General features: G+C 36.7%; 1 protein-coding gene and 1 pseudogene across 1 annotated transcript in view; one reads left to right on the plus strand and one right to left on the minus strand.

The window, feature by feature from the left end:
• The window catches only part of AP3B1 (adaptor related protein complex 3 subunit beta 1), a 276,448-nt gene that overhangs the window by 18,381 nt on the left and 236,364 nt on the right, over positions 1-21,703 (plus strand). Inside the window, exons 2-3 of the mRNA XM_006143530.3 lie at positions 10,536-10,611; positions 18,285-18,359. Of these exons, the coding sequence (XP_006143592.1) occupies positions 10,536-10,611; positions 18,285-18,359 (151 nt within the window). The remainder of the gene's footprint in view (positions 1-10,535; positions 10,612-18,284; positions 18,360-21,703) is intronic.
• The window catches only part of LOC114006911 (nucleophosmin pseudogene), a 9,015-nt pseudogene continuing 6,012 nt past the window's right edge, over positions 18,701-21,703 (minus strand).

A 21,703-nucleotide genomic window follows, 5' to 3' on the forward strand; every position in this document is an offset into this window, starting at 1 on the left:
AGAATACTGATCCAAACTCATCAGATGGAAAACTTGCCTTCTCTGGCCTTGGAAAGTTGTTTTTCTTTTCCCTTGAAAAAAGAATTTAAAAATTAATCTAGCTTTGAGTTGATGTATCTTATTAACAAAGTTGTAGAAAACTTATATTTACTCCAGTATGGTTTATGAATTTCTTGGAGGAAAATCTAATGCTAATACGCAAGCTTGATGCACAGACTGACTCTTTGGCATATCTGAGTTTATGCCCATCTGTTACTGTGGCACCATGCCCAATATCATGGTGGCAAGCCAATAGCAGTGAGGCATGTGAGCCAACAAAGATGAATTGTTTGGATGGAATGCGCTATTCTGTAATACTAATTAATTTTGAGCTGATGAATCTACATGAGATAATGTTAACCAAATACAGTCAAAGAATGTCAGTGAAAATAAAATTTATTTTGACTTATGCAGGAGTATACCACAGATGTTTTAGACTACCTTTGAGAATAATTAGAGTGAGTGTTTATTGTGGTTCCAGTGATCAGTTTTCTTTTCATAAAATATTTGAGTCTAAAAGAAAAATATAATAATTTTTCTTTGGTAGGTTATAGATTGGGAAAAGTGGGGTAAGACTAGTAGATTATACTTCTTACAAGGTATTACTTTGCAGTTTTTCAGATTTTTTTTTTTTTTAAGTTTTACTATATTCCACTTTATGGCAGAAATTGACAATAATGTGAATGGGAAGAAGATTGAATTTCAAAACAAGATTTAAGTTTAATTCCTTACTTTGCCATTCCCTAGTTCTTTGATAAGAAACTTCAAAGTTGTATGATTTTAGTTTCATATACATTGCATACTTTTATATGTCACCCGTATATTTTCTGAGCCTCCATTTCCTTATCCATTAATTGAAAATAGTAGTCACTATACATGGTTCTTGGACACATTGTGATACTAAACTAAGATCGTATTCTGAAATCTAGAAAGTAATACACTACCAAGTAGCTAAATAAGTTAATTAGATATTATTAGCTAAATAAGTTAATTAGATATTTGGGCACACCCACACTCACCCCAGAATATAAGGCATAGTACTGGAAAATTAGTATTATAGAAAGGACATATCAGGTTGTTGGGAAAGTCATGATGTATTCGTCCATGTTTTTCTATGCAAAACTGCATCATGACTTTTTCAATGACTCAGTAGCTTTCAGTCTTGTACTTCCAGAGATTAGTGCAGTGAACAAGTTCTTATATATCCTTCTGGGTAAAAACTTTAAAATGAAATGACAATATGCATATATTATTCAGTACGAATCTTGCTTTTCATGTAACATACATTGGAGATATTTCTGTATTTGTATATTTCTGAAACACTTCAGTCTTTTTAACCATTGTGTAATATTTCTTTGTATTCCTTACTTTTATTTAATTAATACTTTATTCAGAGGGCTTTTGATTGGTTTTACTTTTTATCAACTATAAGCAATATGGCAGCATAATTTTTTCCATACTTGTGTGAATTTATCTATTTGTAGGAAAAAATCCCTAGAGGTGGAATTGTAAGTCAAAGCTTACTGCATTTTAAATTATGACAGATATTGCTAAATCACCTTCCAGATGGATTGTGCAGGTTTCCCCTGGCCACCAACAGTAAAGTCTGTTTTTCTCACACCTTTGCCAATACTGATGCCATCAAATTTTATATTTGGCAATCTTATAGGTATAAAATGTTATGTTGAGTCATTAGTATGAGTATATTTAAGTCTTCTCCCTTGTATTTTTTTGTGAAATACTTTTATTATTATTTTTAACTCACTGGTGAATGTGTATGCTTATTGGGAAGAGAGAGGTGAGAGAAAGCATCCTCTGGGGGGATGGCTATGCCGTAATTCATTCTTCTCCACGTCCCCATTTGGAATTTTGGACATACCCACACTCACCCCAGAATGTTTGTTCTTTTTTTTTGAGAGAGAGATTTTTGCCTTAGGGCATGTACGCTTGCTAGACACACACACACACACACACACACACACACACGAGACAGTGAGAGTGAGAGTGAGAAATATTCCCCAGTGGTGATGACCATGCCACAGTCCCTTCTCTTCTCCTCCCAGAATCTTGGACATGCACGCACACATGCTTGGCGTGATTTTCAAGCCACTAGAACTGGGATTCAAACTGCAGTTGGCCATGTGGGAGTCCAGCGACATATCTGCTATGCCGTCTGCTGGTCCCAGAATATTTTTCAAGACATTGGGTCTGGGACACAAACTGCACAGTCAGCTATGTGGGATCTAGCCACCTTAACCACCATGACACTGACTGGCCTGTATAATCATTTTTAAACTTAATCTGCTGTCCATTTCTCTGTCAGATTAGCTCTTATTGATTAGTTAAGTGCTTTTTATGTTTTAAGAAAATTAGCACTTCTAACAGATGAATTCCAAATTAATTTTTAGTTATCTTTTGATTTAGTTATGGTATGTTTTTGAGGGGCAAATACTTTAAAGCTTTCTTTTTTCTTTTATATTTGTCCATTTTTCCTTTTATAGCTTCTGAGGTTCCTTCAGTCTAAAATCTTTTACAGAAAGAGACATTTTTGTTTATAGTACACTTTTTTTAATTGTAACTGTTTTAAGGTATGGTTTTGCATTTGCATGCATGTTCTTTTTAATATTTGGTATTGCACATATGCACTTGCGCGTATGTGAGAGAGACAGAGAGTGAGAGAGCAAGAGAGAGAGAGAGATCGGAAGGTGAGAAAACGCCCTTCAGGGGGAATGGTTATGCTATTACAGTCCTTTCATGAATTCTCCTTTCTGAATTTTGGGCATGTGCACATATGAACTGGCATGTTTTTCAAGCCACTGGGGCCAAGATCAAAATTGCATAGTCAGCCATGTGGGATCCTGCCACCTTAACCACCACACCATTGGCTGGCCTGTTTATGGTACTCTTAAACAAAGAAAAAAACTTTACACTTGTTTCAACTGATTTTTTGCCAAAGCACATATAAATTCAACTAAGTAATTGAGGCTTTGAGACTTCCTTTAACTCTTTAAAGTTGCATATTGACATTCTGATAAGACATTTCTGATTTCAGTAAAAGTAGAACTACTCCCCACTGCTTACCAAGAGACTAAGTAGCAGAGGCCATTGATAAAGGGCCTGGCAACTGTGGAGGCTTCCTGTGCTAACGTGGCATCATAGTTTTTACTACATATGTGTGTGCTATGTCTACATGGAAGATGTATGCTTTTTTTTTTTTTAACCCTTATTGGGATTATGAACCCTTTTGAGAATCCAGTGAAAGTTTTTTTTTTATGTCTCCCTCTAAGGAATAAGTTTATAGCATATAATCATTCATTCTTTCCACTACTATTTATTGTGTCCCTTTTATGACCCTTTAAGGAGTTTCATCTACTTGAGAAAACAGCTACAACCTACATTTATAAGCCCTGTGTAGACTTTCTTTCAGGTTCTCCTATAGCTAGGTTAATTCTAGGTTAATTCCTAACCTAGAATCTTTGAGTAGTTCCTGTGGTTGACCCTTGCTTGTCCTTTGAGACTTCAGCTTAAAAGATTACCTACCCAGGGACCAGCAGTTAGCGTAATGGCTATGTTGCTGGACTCCCACGTAGTTGACCACGGTTCATGTCCCGGACCCAGTGGCTTAAAACCCACACCGGGCGCGTGTGCATGCGTGCCCAAGATCCCAAGAGGAGAATGGAGGAGAAGGGATTGCGGCGTGGCCATCACCCCTGGGGGGTGATTTCTCGCTTTCCGTCTCTCTGTCTCTCTCTGTCTGGCAAGCGCACGTGCCCTATGGCAAAAAACTCTCAAAAAAAAAAAAAAAAGATTACCTACCCATATAGGTCTTTTGTGATAACTTGGTCTTTACATTCCCTATTTCAGTCTTTCGCATTGTGACTTATTTGGTTCGCCAGGACTCCTTTCCCCTGTATTCATTCTTTCTTAGAATGTAAGCCCCAAGAGATCAGGGACTCCAGTACTTAGAAGTTCTTGGCCCATAGTGGGTGTTGAATACATGAATGTATTAGGACTACTGGTAAGTACACCAGGAGTTTTTATTTTCTTTAATTGCCAGAAGGAATAAATGCTTGCCATTGCATGGGCTGGGGCAAGGGCACAGAGAAAGCAACATCAATGGGGTGTGGTCACGCTGCATTCTTTTTCCTCCATTTCTCTATCCCATTGGGATTTTGCACATCCAAGCACATATGCCCAGTGTGTTTTTCACGAGGCTGGTTGTGGTGCCAGCAGGTGGCGTAGTGGTTAAGGTGCTGGACTCCCACATGGCTGACTGTGGTTCGAGTCCTGGATCCAGTGGCTTGAAACTCATGCCAGGCATGTGTGTGTGCACGTGCCCAAGATCCCTAGAGGAGAAAAGGTTGCTGTGTGACCATCCCTTGGCGGGATGAGTTCTTGCTTTCTGTCCCTCTGGTGAGCGCATATGCCCTAGAGCAAAAATTTCTCAAAAAAAAAAAAAATAAATAAATAAATAAAGGGAAAAGAAAAAAAAACTGTTTGACTAGGTGATTTCTGTTCCCCACACATTGCATTTAACTACTGCTGTGCAAGGTGCTGGGCACATTTGATTTTTTTATATTAGGCTATTTAACGTGAGATTAGTTTTAATTGAGGAGTAGGAGAGAAAAGAAAGACTACCACAGCTTTAGGAGTGGCGATAGCAGTTATAAAGTTTCTCCTTTTTAATGTTGTGAGTAGTATAGGAGGCAATTTTCATATTTACTTGGATAATTTATGGTTCTTCTTATTAGAAAGTTAATACATGGGTGAGTAGGTGATGGAAGACACTAGCAATGGTAGATTTTTTCCCCCCTACTTTTACTTTTGCATTATCCAGTGAGTGCTTTGTGCCAGAAGTAATACAGGGTTCTGAGTGTCACTCATGGGGGGTGTAGGCCCTAACTGAACTGAAAGCATTACTGAACCTTCATGTTATGTACGTAAACTTAATAACGAAGGCCAATCCTTTTGACAAAGAAGCACTAGAAAAAAGTAAATTCTGGGCCCAGCTAGTGGTGTGGTGGTTAAGGCAGCTAAATCCCACGTTTGGTTTGAGTCCCTGATGCTGTGACTTTAAAAACATTCCTCATTGTGTGTGTGTGTGTGTGTGTGTGTGTGTGTGTGTGTGTATGTATGTGTATGTATGTATGTGTGTATACCAAAAATCCTGAGGAGAAGGGCTTGCAGAGAGGCCATCCCCACCAGGGGGTGACATCTCATTCCCTCTCCCTTCTCTGTCTCTCTTGCGAGTGTATGCTCCCTATAGCCTCCTCCTGCCCTCCGAAATTCTCTGATGTCTCCTTTTTGAGGACGTACCTCCAGTTGTAAATTGCTGTTTCTTACTACTTTTTTCCAGTTTATTATTTCTGTATCAGGCATTGCTTTCTTTGGTATACAAGTTTTGAGGAAAGTTTTGAGAAAAAAGAAGGTAGCTAGGCAATGCATTGCTCTCATACTGGTAGAGGGCCTTATCTTTTTCCTTTTAAGTTTCTTATCCATCTTGGATGGATAGTTTTATAAAATTCAATGAAAAGTAAATTACTAGAAATATAAAATGGAAAAAAAGCCCCACAAAATATAACCCCCAATTTTTATTATGTTTAATAAACAAAATTATACTGTCAGGTTGCTCTGTCAAGTTTGTAAGTGTGCTTCGAATTTCTGTACTTACCGCCCCATGGTTTAATAACAGAAGTTTCTGGATTGATGATTCTTGGGCCAGAGTTTCTCAGATCATGTTTTGAATAGCCTGGTATAGTATGTAATACTACATAGTCCCAATTTTTCCCTGAATTTTTGTTATCTTTAAAAGAGTTGAAGGTTTTATTTATTTATTTATTTTAAGAATTATTTTTAATTTAACTTTATTATTTTTTAATTTGACCAGAGAGAGACAGAGAGAGACAGAGAGAGAGAGAGAGAGGTAAAGTGAGAAAGCAAGCAACCAGGTCTAGGACTCGCACCGTGGCTGGCCATGTGGGAGTCCAGCATGTTTAATCACCATGCCACCTGCTGACCCCCAAAAAGAGTGGGAAGGTTTTAAAGAGAGGTAATTCGTATTATGTGAAAGCTCTAATACCTCCTAAGTTCTTAAATGCAGCTTGTAAAATTGTGCTTTTTGATTATAGTTGCTAGTTTATTCCAGTGCTAAAATTTCAGTTACTTTTCTGGTATTAGGAAGATTTACTTTAATTTTTTAGTTGTATATTCTCTGTTTCTTGAAACTTAAAATAGGCATATTTTGAACACAAAAGAAAAAGTTATACCATTTAACACCACAAGATGTCACTTATGTAAAAATAAAGTTAGTATCTTAATACTTTAAGCTAGAAAGCCACAGGTAACTAGGCAAATAAAGAAGTAAACAAAAAACATATATTTGAAACAAGTATAGATGTTTAACAGATGCAAGGAAAATGTTAATTAGCATTATTTTAACTCTACTGTTCTGATGTTTAGCAAAAATAATTTTTCAAATCTTTTTATTATTATACTTACTCATTATACATCTTTATAACATACAAAATGTTTTTTCCCACAAAATAATTTTTTACTACCTAAGATTTATATATTATTATATGTTAGTGGGTCATATCTGAAAACACTGCTCAAGAAGGAGGTAAACTTAAAATGACTCAGTAAAAGCGAATGGAATTCTTTTCCCTTTTTATGCTGCAAAGCATGTGTGTGCCCATCATGAAAGACAGAGAGAGCACTTTCTTAGAGTCTTGCCATGCCGTGATGCCTTCCCAGCCCTCTAGCTTCTTAGGATCTTGGGCACCCACCAGTGTGCCCTTTGTGTTTTTCAGGCCCACCTGGGATCCAGACCACAGTCCCATAGTCCCATCCGGCTTCCAGCTTGGCAGGGTCCTTGTGTTACTGTTGGCCACAGCACCTGGGCCAGAGTGAATGTATTTTGAGGGTCAGTTAGGTGTTAAAGTATTCATTCTTCTAAATCTTTACCATTTCATTGACAAGCAGAGAGGAATTTGGGAAGAAATATGTAATTTATATAGAAAATTTTAATCATCTCTGTGACAGATATGTGAGAAGCTGAGTATCACATCAGATTGGAGCAGAACCTAGGATTTTTCTTGTCTGTTTTCTCTGAACCTCAAAGTTATTAGCTCTCTGAGTGTGTTAACACAAACAGATATTTGTATTTGTTGCTGAAGACTGGCTTTGCTTTTAAACACAGAGAGCAAAACCTTTGGCTTTAATTCCAGGATGCTGTTTTCTTGTTTCTAGTTTGAGAGAGCAGGTCAGGACCTAAAGGAAGTTGGGAAGGGGACTTGGGCAATTTGGGTTTAAGAGAAACAAACCGAATTTCCATTAGGTCTGGTATAAGATGGTGTCTAGGGTTAGAGGTTGGGATGACCTAAAAATGGACACTTTGTTTGTCTTCATTGCTTGCTTCTCTCTAGATAACACTGGTGGAGGGAAATAGTGGAACAGTCTTGGGGAAAAAAGGCAAACAAGCAGGAGAAAATTATTATTGTCATTTTGGGCATGAATATGTGTGATTGCATTTCTTTTTATTTAATTCTTAATGTTTTTCTTTCTTACCTCTAATAAAATTTTTAAGGTTTAGCTTTTAGGTTTTTTATTTAGAAAATTATGCAGTCATTAGGTAAAATAGGAAAACAGCAAAAAGTAGGAAAAAAATAGTTACATATGCGATTCCATTTTTTCCTCCCTTTTCTGTTATCTGTGTGTGCAGTGTGAATGAGCCTGAGAAGTTTTAAGAAGAGATTCTAGGGACCAGCAGGTGGCATGGTGGTTAAGGCACTAGACACTCCCACATGGCCGACCAAGGTTCAAGTCCCAGACCTGGTGGCTTGCTTTCTCACTTTCTCTCTCTTGTTCTCTCTGTGTCTCTCTCTGGTCAAATCAAAAATAAATAAATGAATAAATAAAAAATTTAAAAAAAGAAGAGATTCTAAATTCATTGTGGTGAACATATATAGTATAGTAGGCATGTTGCTGGACTCTCACATAGTCAACTGAGGTTCAAGTCCTGGACCTGCAGCTTAAAACTTGTGTGTGTGTGTGTGTGTGTGTAAGCCCAAAATCCCAAGACGAGCATGGAGGAGAAGGTCTTGTGGTGTGGCAAACCCCCCCCCCCCCACGGGCGTTTTTTTTTTTTTTTGGAAGATTTACTTTAATTTTTTAGTTGTATATTCTCTGTTTCTTGAAACTTAAAATAGGCATATTTTGAACACAAAAGAAAAAGTTATACCATTTAACACCACAAGATGTCACTTATGTAAAAATAAAGTTAGTATCTTAATACTTTAAGCTAGAAAGCCACAGGTAACTAGGCAAATAAAGAAGTAAACAAAAAACATATATTTGAAACAAGTATAGATGTTTAACAGATGCAAGGAAAATGTTAATTAGCATTATTTTAACTCTACTGTTCTGATGTTTAGCAAAAATAATTTTTCAAATCTTTTTATTATTATACTTACTCATTATACATCTTTATAACATACAAAATGTTTTTTCCCACAAAATAATTTTTTACTACCTAAGATTTATATATTATTATATGTTAGTGGGTCATATCTGAAAACACTGCTCAAGAAGGAGGTAAACTTAAAATGACTCAGTAAAAGCGAATGGAATTCTTTTCCCTTTTTATGCTGCAAAGCATGTGTGTGCCCATCATGAAAGACAGAGAGAGCACTTTCTTAGAGTCTTGCCATGCCGTGATGCCTTCCCAGCCCTCTAGCTTCTTAGGATCTTGGGCACCCACCAGTGTGCCCTTTGTGTTTTTCAGGCCCACCTGGGATCCAGACCACAGTCCCATAGTCCCATCCGGCTTCCAGCTTGGCAGGGTCCTTGTGTTACTGTTGGCCACAGCACCTGGGCCAGAGTGAATGTATTTTGAGGGTCAGTTAGGTGTTAAAGTATTCATTCTTCTAAATCTTTACCATTTCATTGACAAGCAGAGAGGAATTTGGGAAGAAATATGTAATTTATATAGAAAATTTTAATCATCTCTGTGACAGATATGTGAGAAGCTGAGTATCACATCAGATTGGAGCAGAACCTAGGATTTTTCTTGTCTGTTTTCTCTGAACCTCAAAGTTATTAGCTCTCTGAGTGTGTTAACACAAACAGATATTTGTATTTGTTGCTGAAGACTGGCTTTGCTTTTAAACACAGAGAGCAAAACCTTTGGCTTTAATTCCAGGATGCTGTTTTCTTGTTTCTAGTTTGAGAGAGCAGGTCAGGACCTAAAGGAAGTTGGGAAGGGGACTTGGGCAATTTGGGTTTAAGAGAAACAAACCGAATTTCCATTAGGTCTGGTATAAGATGGTGTCTAGGGTTAGAGGTTGGGATGACCTAAAAATGGACACTTTGTTTGTCTTCATTGCTTGCTTCTCTCTAGATAACACTGGTGGAGGGAAATAGTGGAACAGTCTTGGGGAAAAAAGGCAAACAAGCAGGAGAAAATTATTATTGTCATTTTGGGCATGAATATGTGTGATTGCATTTCTTTTTATTTAATTCTTAATGTTTTTCTTTCTTACCTCTAATAAAATTTTTAAGGTTTAGCTTTTAGGTTTTTTATTTAGAAAATTATGCAGTCATTAGGTAAAATAGGAAAACAGCAAAAAGTAGGAAAAAAATAGTTACATATGCGATTCCATTTTTTCCTCCCTTTTCTGTTATCTGTGTGTGCAGTGTGAATGAGCCTGAGAAGTTTTAAGAAGAGATTCTAGGGACCAGCAGGTGGCATGGTGGTTAAGGCACTAGACACTCCCACATGGCCGACCAAGGTTCAAGTCCCAGACCTGGTGGCTTGCTTTCTCACTTTCTCTCTCTTGTTCTCTCTGTGTCTCTCTCTGGTCAAATCAAAAATAAATAAATGAATAAATAAAAAATTTAAAAAAAGAAGAGATTCTAAATTCATTGTGGTGAACATATATAGTATAGTAGGCATGTTGCTGGACTCTCACATAGTCAACTGAGGTTCAAGTCCTGGACCTGCAGCTTAAAACTTGTGTGTGTGTGTGTGTGTGTGTAAGCCCAAAATCCCAAGACGAGCATGGAGGAGAAGGTCTTGTGGTGTGGCAAACCCCCCCCCCCCCGGGTTATTTCTCTCTTTCTGTCTCTCTGTCTCTCTTTATTTCTACAGCAAGTATACGTGCCCTATAGCAAAAATCTCTCTCTAAATTTTTTTTTTATTGTAATGACAGTTTATAGTATAACATTTGACTTTTGCATTAGTTTGCTAGAGCTGCTGTAATGAAATGTTATGTACTAGAGGTTTTAATCCCTAGGAATTTATTTTCTCACAGTTTTAGAGTCTAGATGCCTAAGATCAAGGTGTCAGCAGGTTTGGTTTCTTCTGAGGCCTGTCTTCCTAGCTTGCAGATGGCCACTTTCTTGCTTTAGTTACTTAACATTGTTCATCATATTATTTCTAATTACTATGAAAATGATATATCTTGAGAATTACATATTTTTCTTCTGTTTTGTAATAGGAATGAAGATCTAAAACAGATGTTAGAGAGCAACAAAGATTCTGCTAAGTTGGATGCTATGAAACGAATTGTTGGGGTAGGTAAAATGCTAGATTACTTTAATTTTTTAAAAATAAACAAGTAGTGATTATATTACATTAAATATATCTGTGTATCAAATAACACATTAGATTCCAAGACCAAAATCCTATTTGCCATTTAATCAAGTTTTTTTTAGAGGTTTTTGCCTTAGCACATGTGTGCCCGCTGGGGGAGGGGTGGGAATGTGGGGAGGGGGAGGGAGAGACAGACAGACAGACAGTGAGAGGAAAAATGAGAAAGTATTCCCTAGGGGAGATGGCCATGCTGTAATCCCCCTTTTTTTAAATTAAGAATTATTTATTTAAATTTTTATTTATTGTCATTATTATTTTTATTTATTTGTTTTTAATTTGACCAGAGAGAGAGGGAAAATGAGAAGATCTGAGACTCAAACCACGGTTAGCCATGTGGGAGTCCAGCACCTTAACCACCATACCACCTGCTACCACTCCTCCCCTCTGCAATCCTTCTTATCCATAATCCCCTCAGGATCTCGGGCAGGCATGCACAGGAGCCTGATGTGATTTTTCAAGCCACTGGGTCCGGGATTCAAACTGCAGTTGGTCATGTGTGAGTCCAGCGACCAACCGCTGCACCATCTTCCCCTTGCCATTTATTATTAACTTCAGGGTTTTCTGTCTCAAGTGTTGAGGAAGTGTTGAAGTGTTAAAAATCAGAAACTCGAGATCTAATTTTATCTTTTCTTCATTTTAATTTTCCTCTCTCTAATGTCAAGATACTTCTGTGAGATAGAGGGAATTAATCCTTTTGAAGACAAGATAAAAAGACACAATAATCTCTGGAGTTGTCTGGAAAGTTAGGTGCATTTTTACATCAAAAAAAATAGAAAAGGGGGCTGGCAGGTGGTATGGTGGTTAAAGGCACTGTACTTCCACATGGGCAACCATGGTTCAAGTCTTGGACCTGGTGGCTTCCTTTCTCACTTTTTCTCTCTCTCTGGTCACATTGGAAAATAACAATAAATAAAGTTAAAATAAAATAATTCTTTTTTAAAAAAAGAAAACCAGAAAAAATACATCATTACTTTCTCGACAACTTAGTATTTGACTTCCCACAAAGAGGGATACTAAAGGATGTGTTTTTGTCACTTCATAATCTAAAAGGTGTGAGTATACTTTCTTCTGTTTTTCAGATTTCATTACTACCTATTAAAGTACTTTATTCAGTTTACTAGCCTAGACCTTTTAGTAAGTATTATCAAATGTGGGAGCACTCACTAATTTCTAGTTGTGCAAACATAAACAGTTGACTAATAGGTTATAAGAGTGGTTCCATTGCCAGGGGCTTAAGATACAATACAATTCCTAATTATATATACCATTTTTAGCAGAATGGTTTTGCAATTTGGGGTTTTTTTTTTTTTTTTAACATTCACAGGGAAAATCATACTGTCTTAATTGGAGTGACTTCTGATGCCAAAGAGAGGCTTTTGTTTTAATGAAGTTAAATTCATAAAACATATTTTTCCTATTTTAACTCTTTTTTTTTTATTACCACTATTGTTGATTTTATTTTTCACTTGTTTTATACAATAAGGTCAAAATGTAATGTATTTGCATAATTGCGCAGATAAGTTCTATCGTAAGAGGTGACAATACACCTGACTCAGTACTGTTTTCCTGCATACACTGTGTCTATTTGAGAGCTTGAAATCTTTCTTTGCTTGATGTATTAAGGTCCAAATCTCATTTATAGAGGACGGTTATGGGTATCAGTGTGCTCTATTAAAAAGTGAGGTTTGAAAGTTAAAGACTAATTGTTCTGAGTAATACCTGTAAATTACTTGATATTTGCTTTCAGATTTATATAATTTGAAAATATAGGGAGAATTGTAAATGTTTGATTTATTAATATTATGCTCTGTACATAATAGTATTATGGACAGGCAGTTCTTGCTTTGCATGGTTTTTATATACATAAATTTTAGCTACCTCAACTTAAATACTAGTCCCCTATAACATTGTTCAAATATCAGTTACCATGATATATTAACCGAGTAATTGTATAATGTACAGACTTGCTGCTAGCTCTCCAGGCCACAGATCACCTGATAAGTTACAAATATACATTATGACAAGTGATCAGTCTTATTACTTCTTTCACAGTCTGTCAGTAATTGGTTGTTGTGTATCTGTTATTCAGTTTATGCACAGACAGCAAAGGATGTAGTTGTATTGTCTTTTTGTTTCTTAGTGAGAAATGTATACAACATTTTATAAAAATGGATAATAGAGAGAGACATTTGGTCAACAAAGATAAAAGTGCAGCAAAGAAATGAAAAATGATATGGCTGGAAATGAAATATAAACAGAATATAAAAAAGAATTCTACAGAAATTGCTGTCTGTGGAAAGATTTCTAAGATGTCTTGGAGAAAGTGATAATACCTGCAAAAATCTTTAATTAAAGGAACTTTATGAGATAATGAACAGCATTGAACTTACAAAAGACCATATATTAGAAGTGGATCCAAACTTAGAAAGGAGTATGATGATTTACCAAAGTATAAAAAAGGTACTCATTGAGTTTCATAAGTGAAATGATGAGACTGCAACCCTGTTCAAACTACTGTTGATAAACAAATTTTTAGTGTTTTTTTAAAAAGAATTATTTATATATTTAATTCCATTTGTTGTTACTTTTTAATTTGACCAGACAGAGACAGAGACAGAAAAGGAAAAGCGAGAAACCAAGCTACCAGGTCTGGGACTCAAACTACAGTCGGCCATGTAGGAATCCAGTGCCTTTAACCACCATGCCACCTGCTGGCCCCAATTTTTAGTATTTTTGATGTTTTAAATTACAGTATACCAAATAAATGTTCTTTTAACTATTTTTTCATTTTCCTGTTTACAGCTGGCAATAAAACATTTAGTGAAAAGATTTTCCATTGGTCTGGCCCCAAAAGGCAGGACATGTAGGGGGGGTGCTTGTAGGTTATAGGTGGGTTCCACAATCCTTAGGTTGGTGATTGGAAGGGAAGATCTGTGTCTTAGTTAATGAAAGACTTAATCTACATCTCAAGGAAAAGGGAAGTTCTGTGTCTTGGGAAGAGATAAGCACAAGAATATACTGTAATGGGTTGAAATGTACATCTCAAAGATACTATGCCAGGAACAGGAGGTAGGAAGAATCCTGTTAATAGAAAATAAATGGTCTGTTAATGTTTGTGAGCATGACTTCCCAAGTCCCCTTTTGAAAAGATTTTGGAAAAATAGGAAAAGTCGTCAGACTTCTGTCCACACATTGAATCTATAGATTGATTTTGCAGAAATTGACCTTTTTTTAAAAAAAGGTTTTGCTATAGGGCACTTAGACTCACCAGAGAGACAAAGAGAGGAAAAGTGAGAAATTACTCCCCACTGGCAGTCCCTTCTCCATTCTCCACTCAAGATTTTGGACACACATGCACACGTTCCTGGTGTGTTTTTCAAGCTGCTGGATCTGGGACTCAAACCGGACAGTCAGCTATGTGAGATCCAATGCCTTAGCCTCCATGCCACCTACTGGCCCTCAGAGTTGCCATTTTTCCAATAGTTTTATGATCATTGATTATGATTCTACCTCTTTACTTATTTAGATTGTTAATGTTCTCTTAGCAGTGTATTATGGTTTCTCATATTAAATGTTCTATTATCTTATTTATAACTTCCTTAAATATTTTGTGTTTTGAATGTTATTGAATGATATATTTTTAAATCTCATTTTCAACTAGTAGTTGTTGCTTGCTAGTTCCGCTTTTCTTAAAATTTAAGTTATTTTGCTTGAATTTTTTTTTTTAGCAAGGCATTATACTAGTCATTTATTGTCCAATTTTTAATTTATTTCTGTCTAGCACCATTTTTGCATGTGGAAGTTCTTAAAATCATTTAATGAATTCCACGTTTGTGTATTTGTATGTATGTATGCATGCATGTGTGTATTTTCTGTTACTAAATGTTGGATAGTAAAAATCTTTCTCAGAGTAATTTACTCATCTTTATAGTAATTTGGGTTATTGATGTATTATTATTAGGTCATTGGGAAAGTTGTGATGTATTTTTCTGTGCAAAAATGTGTCATGATCCACTGGAGGTGGGGACATAAAAGGCCATGCCAGTGAGATTCTGACTCAGCCCAGAAGTGACAGTCTAGGCAGCACCAGTAGTTATAGTGATGACATCTGAGCATCCCCACAGCCATCATGCCTGAGTCTTCCAGAGCGGCCATTCAAGTTTTCAGGGTGGCAGTGTTGGCATGGACTGTGCTCACGAGTCCCACTCTGGTGCTCAAGTAAGCTTTGCTGACAATTTGCAGGAAGGGTTGTACTTCTCGTCCTTCACACCCATACAGCCATGGCAACATCAGCGGAGAAGGTAGAGTTGATGACCCTCACCATCTAAATGAGCCCTAGCTTTCTCAGGTAGTGAAGACACCAGTGGATGCCACTGCATGGTCAGCACCAGTGTCATCCCATTTGATGTCGGAAGGATCTTGCTCCTGGATCTTGCACAGCCTCACCTATGCTCTTGCACTTGCAATGGGTGGAACTATACTGGAATATATTGACTGTACAGTTCAGGTTCGTGAAAGGGCCACTGATGATGACGATATTCACTTTGCCAGAGTTAGAAATGACCCTGGTGATCAAACACCTTATGTGGCCAAATATGCTTACTCCAGCCCTCACCATTGTGTCTCAGGGCTGTAGCTGCTACTATGTAAGAGGTGGCTATCAGTTGAATGAGCAGGAACGGAGTACCTGTTGATTGAGTATTTATTTATTTATTTATTTATTTATTTATTGTTTGCTATAGGGCACACCCATTCATGGTAGCTGGGGGAGAGAGAGAAAGAGAAAGTGAGAAATCAGGGGGAGGGTGGTCCTCCTCTGTCTGAACTTGTTCTCCCTTTGTACTGCTGTCAAGGATGACTAATAGAAATTGTTAGGAAAGTAAGCGCAATTTTTTTTTTGTCCTAAAAGTTAATGAGAGTTTTTAGATCTAGATTATTATTTAATATCTTCAAAATAACATAAATAACATACAAAAATCAATAAATAAAATATCACATTAGCATAATGAAAGGGAAAAAAAACCCAATCATTTCAATTTATCCAGAAAAAAAATCTGAAAAATTCAAACCCTTTCATTATAAAAACACTCAAACCAGAAATTGAAGTAAACTGCCTCCATATATTAAAGGCCATGTGTGAAAAAACCCCAACACTAGCATCATATTCAGTGATGAAAAACTGAAATCTACTCCATGATCAGTAAGAAACAAGATAAACATGCCTATTTTAGCCACTTCTGTTCAAATTAGAATTGGAAATTTTAGCTAGAGTAGTTGGGCAAGAAAAAGAAATGTCAATAAAAAGCATCCAAATTGGAAAGGAAGAAAAATTATCTTTGAATCTCACATGTTGAAAACTCTTAAAAATTTCACACATACAATAAACTATTAGAACTCACGAATGAACTTAGCAAAGTTGCAGGGTACAAAATCAACATTAAAATGTCAGGGTTTTTTTTTGTACAAATGTATTATACACTAACAATGGATAATTCTAAAAGGACATTAAAAAAGCATTTTCATTTATAATAGCATCAAAAAGAATAAAATACTCAGAAGCAATTTAACTAAAGAGGCAAAAGTCTTGCATACTAAAATTTTACTGAAAAACTAAAGGGGACTTAAATAAATGTGTCTTGTGTTTATGTATTAAAAGATTACTATTATGATTGTCAAAGTCATCTACTTATTTGATGCAATTTCTATTAAAATGGCAGTGATTTTTTTTTTCAAAAATAGAAAAGTCCATCCTAAAATTTATATAGACTCTCTTGGGTCTTCTAATGGCCAAAATAAGGTTGAAAAAACAGCGTTGGAGGTCTCACACTCCCTGGTATCAAAACTTACTACAAAAGATACGGTAATCAAAACTGTAGGGTACTGGAATAAAGACAGATATATAGACCACAGAACATAATTGAGAGCTGAGAAATAAATCCTAGCACATATAAGCAAATGTATTTTCTAAGTTTGGAGACTGTTCAGTGAGAAAGGGCAAACTTCTCAACTTTGTCTTACTACCTGTTTTCCATGATTCCACATTTCTGGGCTATTTTTTTTTTTCACACTGTGGCAAAAGATCCTTTTAAAGTATGAGTCTGATGACGTCTGTTTTCTGCTGTAGACCCTCCATTTCACTCAGAATAAAAGCCAACTCCTTTTACAATCACTTTAATTCCTATCTTTTTCTTAATTTCTCCAGTCTGGCTACCCTGGGTTCCTATTCCTCAAATCTGTCATGCTTCATCTGCTATTTTCCTTGTTAGTTATGTGGTTCCCTTCCTCTCTTCTTGTTGGAAACGAGGGCCTTTTTTTTTTTTTTCCTTTTGGAGAGGGTTCTGCGATAGGGTATGTGCGCTTGCCAGAAAGACAGAGTGAGACAGAGAGATAGAAAGTGAGAAATCACCCCCCAGGGGGTATGGCCACCCTGCAATCCCTTCTCCTCCATTCTCCTCTCAGGATCTTGGGCATGCATGCATAAGTGCCTGGCGTGAGTTTAAGCCACTGGGTCTGGGACTCGAACCCCAGTCAATTACATGGGAGTCCAGCAACATAGCCATTATGCCAACTGCTGGTCTCAGGAGGGCCTTTTTTAACCACCTTGTATGAGAAACTCCCATTGTATCTCAGCACTTCCTATTTTCCTTTCAGTGCTTTATTTTATTATTTTTTATTTTTTTTGAGAGATTTTTGCTATAGGGTGGATGCGCTTGCTGGAGAGACAGAGAATGATGGAGAGAGAGAAAGTGAGAAATCATTCCTCTGGGGGACACGGCTATACCACAGTCTCTTCTCCTCCATTCACCTCTTGAGATTTTGGGCACATTTGTACATGCACCTGGCATGAGTTTTAAGCCACCAAGTCTGGGTCTCAAAACCAGTCATCCATGTGGGAGTCCAGCGACGTAACCATTGTACCATCTCTGGTCCCACATGCTCTATTTTAAATTTCCAGAGCACTCTCGGTTCTCTGTTACCATCTCACATACTATATTCACTTGTTTATGGACCCACGCTCTCATTAGAAGGTAAGGTCCACGGGGGCAGGGACTTTCTGTCATTCATTGTTGTATCCCCAAGGCCTCGAATAGTTCTTGGTGTAGATACAGGTGTACATGGACTATAGGACAGGTTGTTTCAGACCACTGTATTGAAGTGAATATCCCAATAAAGTCGGTCACAGGGCCAGCTAGTGGCTTGATGGTTAAGGCAGCTGGATCACACACAGCTGAGTCTGTGGTTTGAGTTCCAGACCTGCCTTGAAAAAAACATGCCAAGCACATGTGAATGCATTCTCATATTATAACCCAATTAACCAGAGAAAACAATTGTGAATATTTTAGTATGTGTCTTATATCACTGTATAGTCCTTAATCTATGTATTTGTGTATTTGTATTGAGTTACGAGAGTGTTTATTCTTTGTTGCAGATGTGATAAGATAATTCAGAGTTCAACTGTTAATTATATAGCTTATTTGCTGATAACATCTTCTAAATATTTAATGTATGTAGGATTTCCTTGAGTATTTGTTTCATTTTCAAATTACTAATTTAAAGGAAGTTTCTGCCCTAATATTCCACTTTGGTTTTTCAGATGATTGCGAAAGGGAAAAATGCATCTGAGTTGTTTCCTGCTGTTGTGAAGAATGTGGCCAGTAAAAATATTGAGGTACTGCTTTGATTCATAATTTTCATGATTCTGTTCATTCTAAAGGTTTCATATGCATTTCAGTTACTTTTTTTTTACTTTATTAAAATACTGAGTTTATTTCACGTGTATATTTTTGTCTCCCCACCATTTCCATGTCTGACCACCACTACTGTTGTGTCCTATCATAACATTCCATACATACTTAAAACCAAGCAAAGGGTGGAGTTCCATCTTTAAAAACTGAACAGGCATTTTGGACAACACATTCTTGGCAATAGAACCTGGACAACATTTATCAAACACGGTAGCGGAAGTTCTCACTCTGCATTATAAAAAGGATAGCCAGATATAAACTGTTACAGAAATGAAATAAGACGGAAAATTTTAACAAACTGTTTAAACTATTTTCTTAAAGAGACTTCCTCCACTGCCAGAGATCTTGAATAGCCTCCTGATCAGTCATCTGGAAGCAATTCTTGACATAATTGATAAACTTGGCTTCCACTTTGGGAAGAGAACCACCTTTTTCTATACTTGCTTGCATTTTTGCTTTAATGTCTTCTACAGAACTAGGTCCTTTTGGTGCTTTAGGTGTTTTTTCCTGTTTTTTGAATGATTCTTGACCTTTTGATCTTGGTGTTGATGGTTTTGAGTCTTTTCCGTTCTGGTTTGATTTTTGAGCATTTTTGCCAGGAGTATCTCATATAGATTTCTTCACTGGAGCTTTTTCTTCTGTTTCCTCATCTTCAGAATCATCATCATCATCATCTTCATCGTCATCATCTTCATTGTCATCATCTTCATCAGCAGCAAGTTTTACTATTTTCTGTGGAACCTTGCTTCCACCTCCAGGGGCAAATTGCTTTCCAGATATACTTAAGAGTTTCACGTCCTCTTCCTCTTCTTCTGACTCTGCATGTTCCTCCGCAGCTACAAGTGCTGTCCACTAATGTGCACAGGCCCTGAACCACACTTCAACCTTAAGACCACAGGCGGTGTTATTTCAAAGCCCAGTAAATGACTACGGCTACCGAAAACAGCCGTGCAGGACGGAATCACTCCAGGGCTGTATTTCAGTTACTTTGAAGTGCAATGTATAATATTACATTTCACCAGATTTTTGTTAAAATTATGTTCATAATCTTAAATATAGGTAAAATAAAATAGAAGTAGGCATAACCCTAGCTTTGGATTTTAGGTGGAGAATGTGGAGAAATAAAATGAGATTGAATGAGAACTTGTTGCATTATCACCTATCCCTAGAGGCTAGTTTAGTTTAAATTTTGCTTTAGGGACTTGATTTTAAGATAAGCGTATGTCTAGTGAAACAAGCCTAAATAGTCAAGTATATCTAGACCTTGAGCTGGGACTTTTAGGCATTTCTAGGACTAAGCCCAAGAGTATTTTCCAAGTTTCTCACACTATGCTCTGACATGTATTAAGCACTTACTATAGATGTGGATTTACTGAATGAATGTGTCCCAGTGAATTACCATTTTCTATAAGCTGGACTGACACAGTCTAGTAATAGTGTTTTATCAGTGCCCTCTCCCCACCACTCCGTATTATAGAAAAAGTTTGGTTAATTGACAGAATTTTCTCAATTTAAAGTTTCAAAGCTTTTTTTACTCATAATATTGAAAACGTACTACTAATACTATTATTTGTTTGCCATTTTGCTGATAGATGACAAAACAAATTAACAAGTAATGAACATTCCAACCCAGGAGACCATGCTTATAATGATAACCTTGCTTGAGGAGGAGAGAAAGAATTCAAGGAGGATAAGTGTGTGATTTCAGAGAAGATCCTAGTTTTGCATTTTCAATTTTTTTATGCATTGTATGGTCATTTTGTGGTAACGAAGTTGTGTCTATTTTCTGTAGTGGCTTTAAAAATCCAAAGCACCCTTGCCATCAAAATTAACCAGAAAAAAAGAGAGAAAATATGATCTTTTGATGTATACCTAGTTTATGTTCCTCCTACTTAGTTAGGTGTTCCCCAAGGACATGTTCTTCATCAGGACAATTGATCAATCTCCTCCTTGGGATAAGAGTGTGATTGGGTGAAAGGTTCATGGAGCACACTGTTTGTTGAACTGGAATTGGAATTAGTTTGCCATTGGTGTAGTGAGTTTAATATAGCATTATTTGTTCAACAACCTAAAATGAACCTATAGTCATTCTTTTTTCAGTTAGTATATCAACATTGACTAACATTTTTTAATCTACGACACACATAAATTTGTGTCTTTCTTTTGGCTTATTATTTTTAAAATTATTTATTCTTCCATAAAAGAGAGAGGAGACACCCTCAACAGGATTCCCATGTGGCAGTCCACTCTGAACCAGCTCAGATCATAGGTTGCTACACAGTAGCCTCAGGGAGGTCATGGGACACAAACCTAGAACCTTCCCCACAGTCTAGCTGTGTCACCACTGCACCACCACCTGGCTCCTTCTTTTGTTTATTAGACTGTCCAGACACAAATGAAATGGGTCAAATGTATGATAAATAAAAATACACATTACATATATTATATATTAAGGACGCTATTTATATCTACTGCTGAGTATCCGTAATAATTATGGTAAGCACGTATATTTTTTATCATTTTCTAGTTATTTTTCTAAGTACATTACATAAATTAACTAATTCCCATTCTGTGAGGTATAGAAGTTACTATAATTATGTATCTAAAAAAAAGTCCAGCGTCTACATGTTTGTTATTTCTTGTAAGTCTGTGTATTTGTAAACATGGGGACTTCAAAACATTTGTGGAAAATGGAATTAAAAGTGTCCCACAGTGTAGTGGTAAGTGTTGTGCTGAGGGAGGAAGTTCTCACGTGGCTGACTGCAGTGTGAATTCAGGCCCCTGGAATCTTAAAAAACATGCTGGGCATATGTGCGTGTATTCCCAAAATCCTGATGGGATGGAGGAATGGAAGAAAAAGGATTGCAGCACTACCATGCCCCATTGGAGGGGTGCACAGTGCATGTGTCTTGGCAATTATGAATATATATGTATATAAAAATTTAATATATATTTGATAATTTTATATATTTTATAATAATATATTTTAAAATATTTACACAGAGCAAGAGAGAGAGGGGAAGTGCAAAAGCAAGCTACCACCTCTGGGACTCGAACCATGGTTGGTCATATGGAAGTGTCCAGTACCATAACTGCCATGTCACCTGCTGGTCCCCGATACATATATTTTATGATATCTTTATATAAAATTTCTCAACATAATCTTCAGTTCAAGATGCCTTTTTTTTTTTTTTTTTGAGAGGTTTTCGCTATAGGGCGCGTGTGCTCGCCAGACAGACAGAGAGAGACAGAGAGACAGAAGGCGAGA

The sequence above is a fragment of the Tupaia chinensis genome, unplaced genomic scaffold (genome assembly GCF_000334495.1).
Source record: "Tupaia chinensis unplaced genomic scaffold, TupChi_1.0 Scaffold000099_1, whole genome shotgun sequence".
NCBI classification, from domain to species: Eukaryota; Metazoa; Chordata; class Mammalia; order Scandentia; family Tupaiidae; genus Tupaia; species Tupaia belangeri.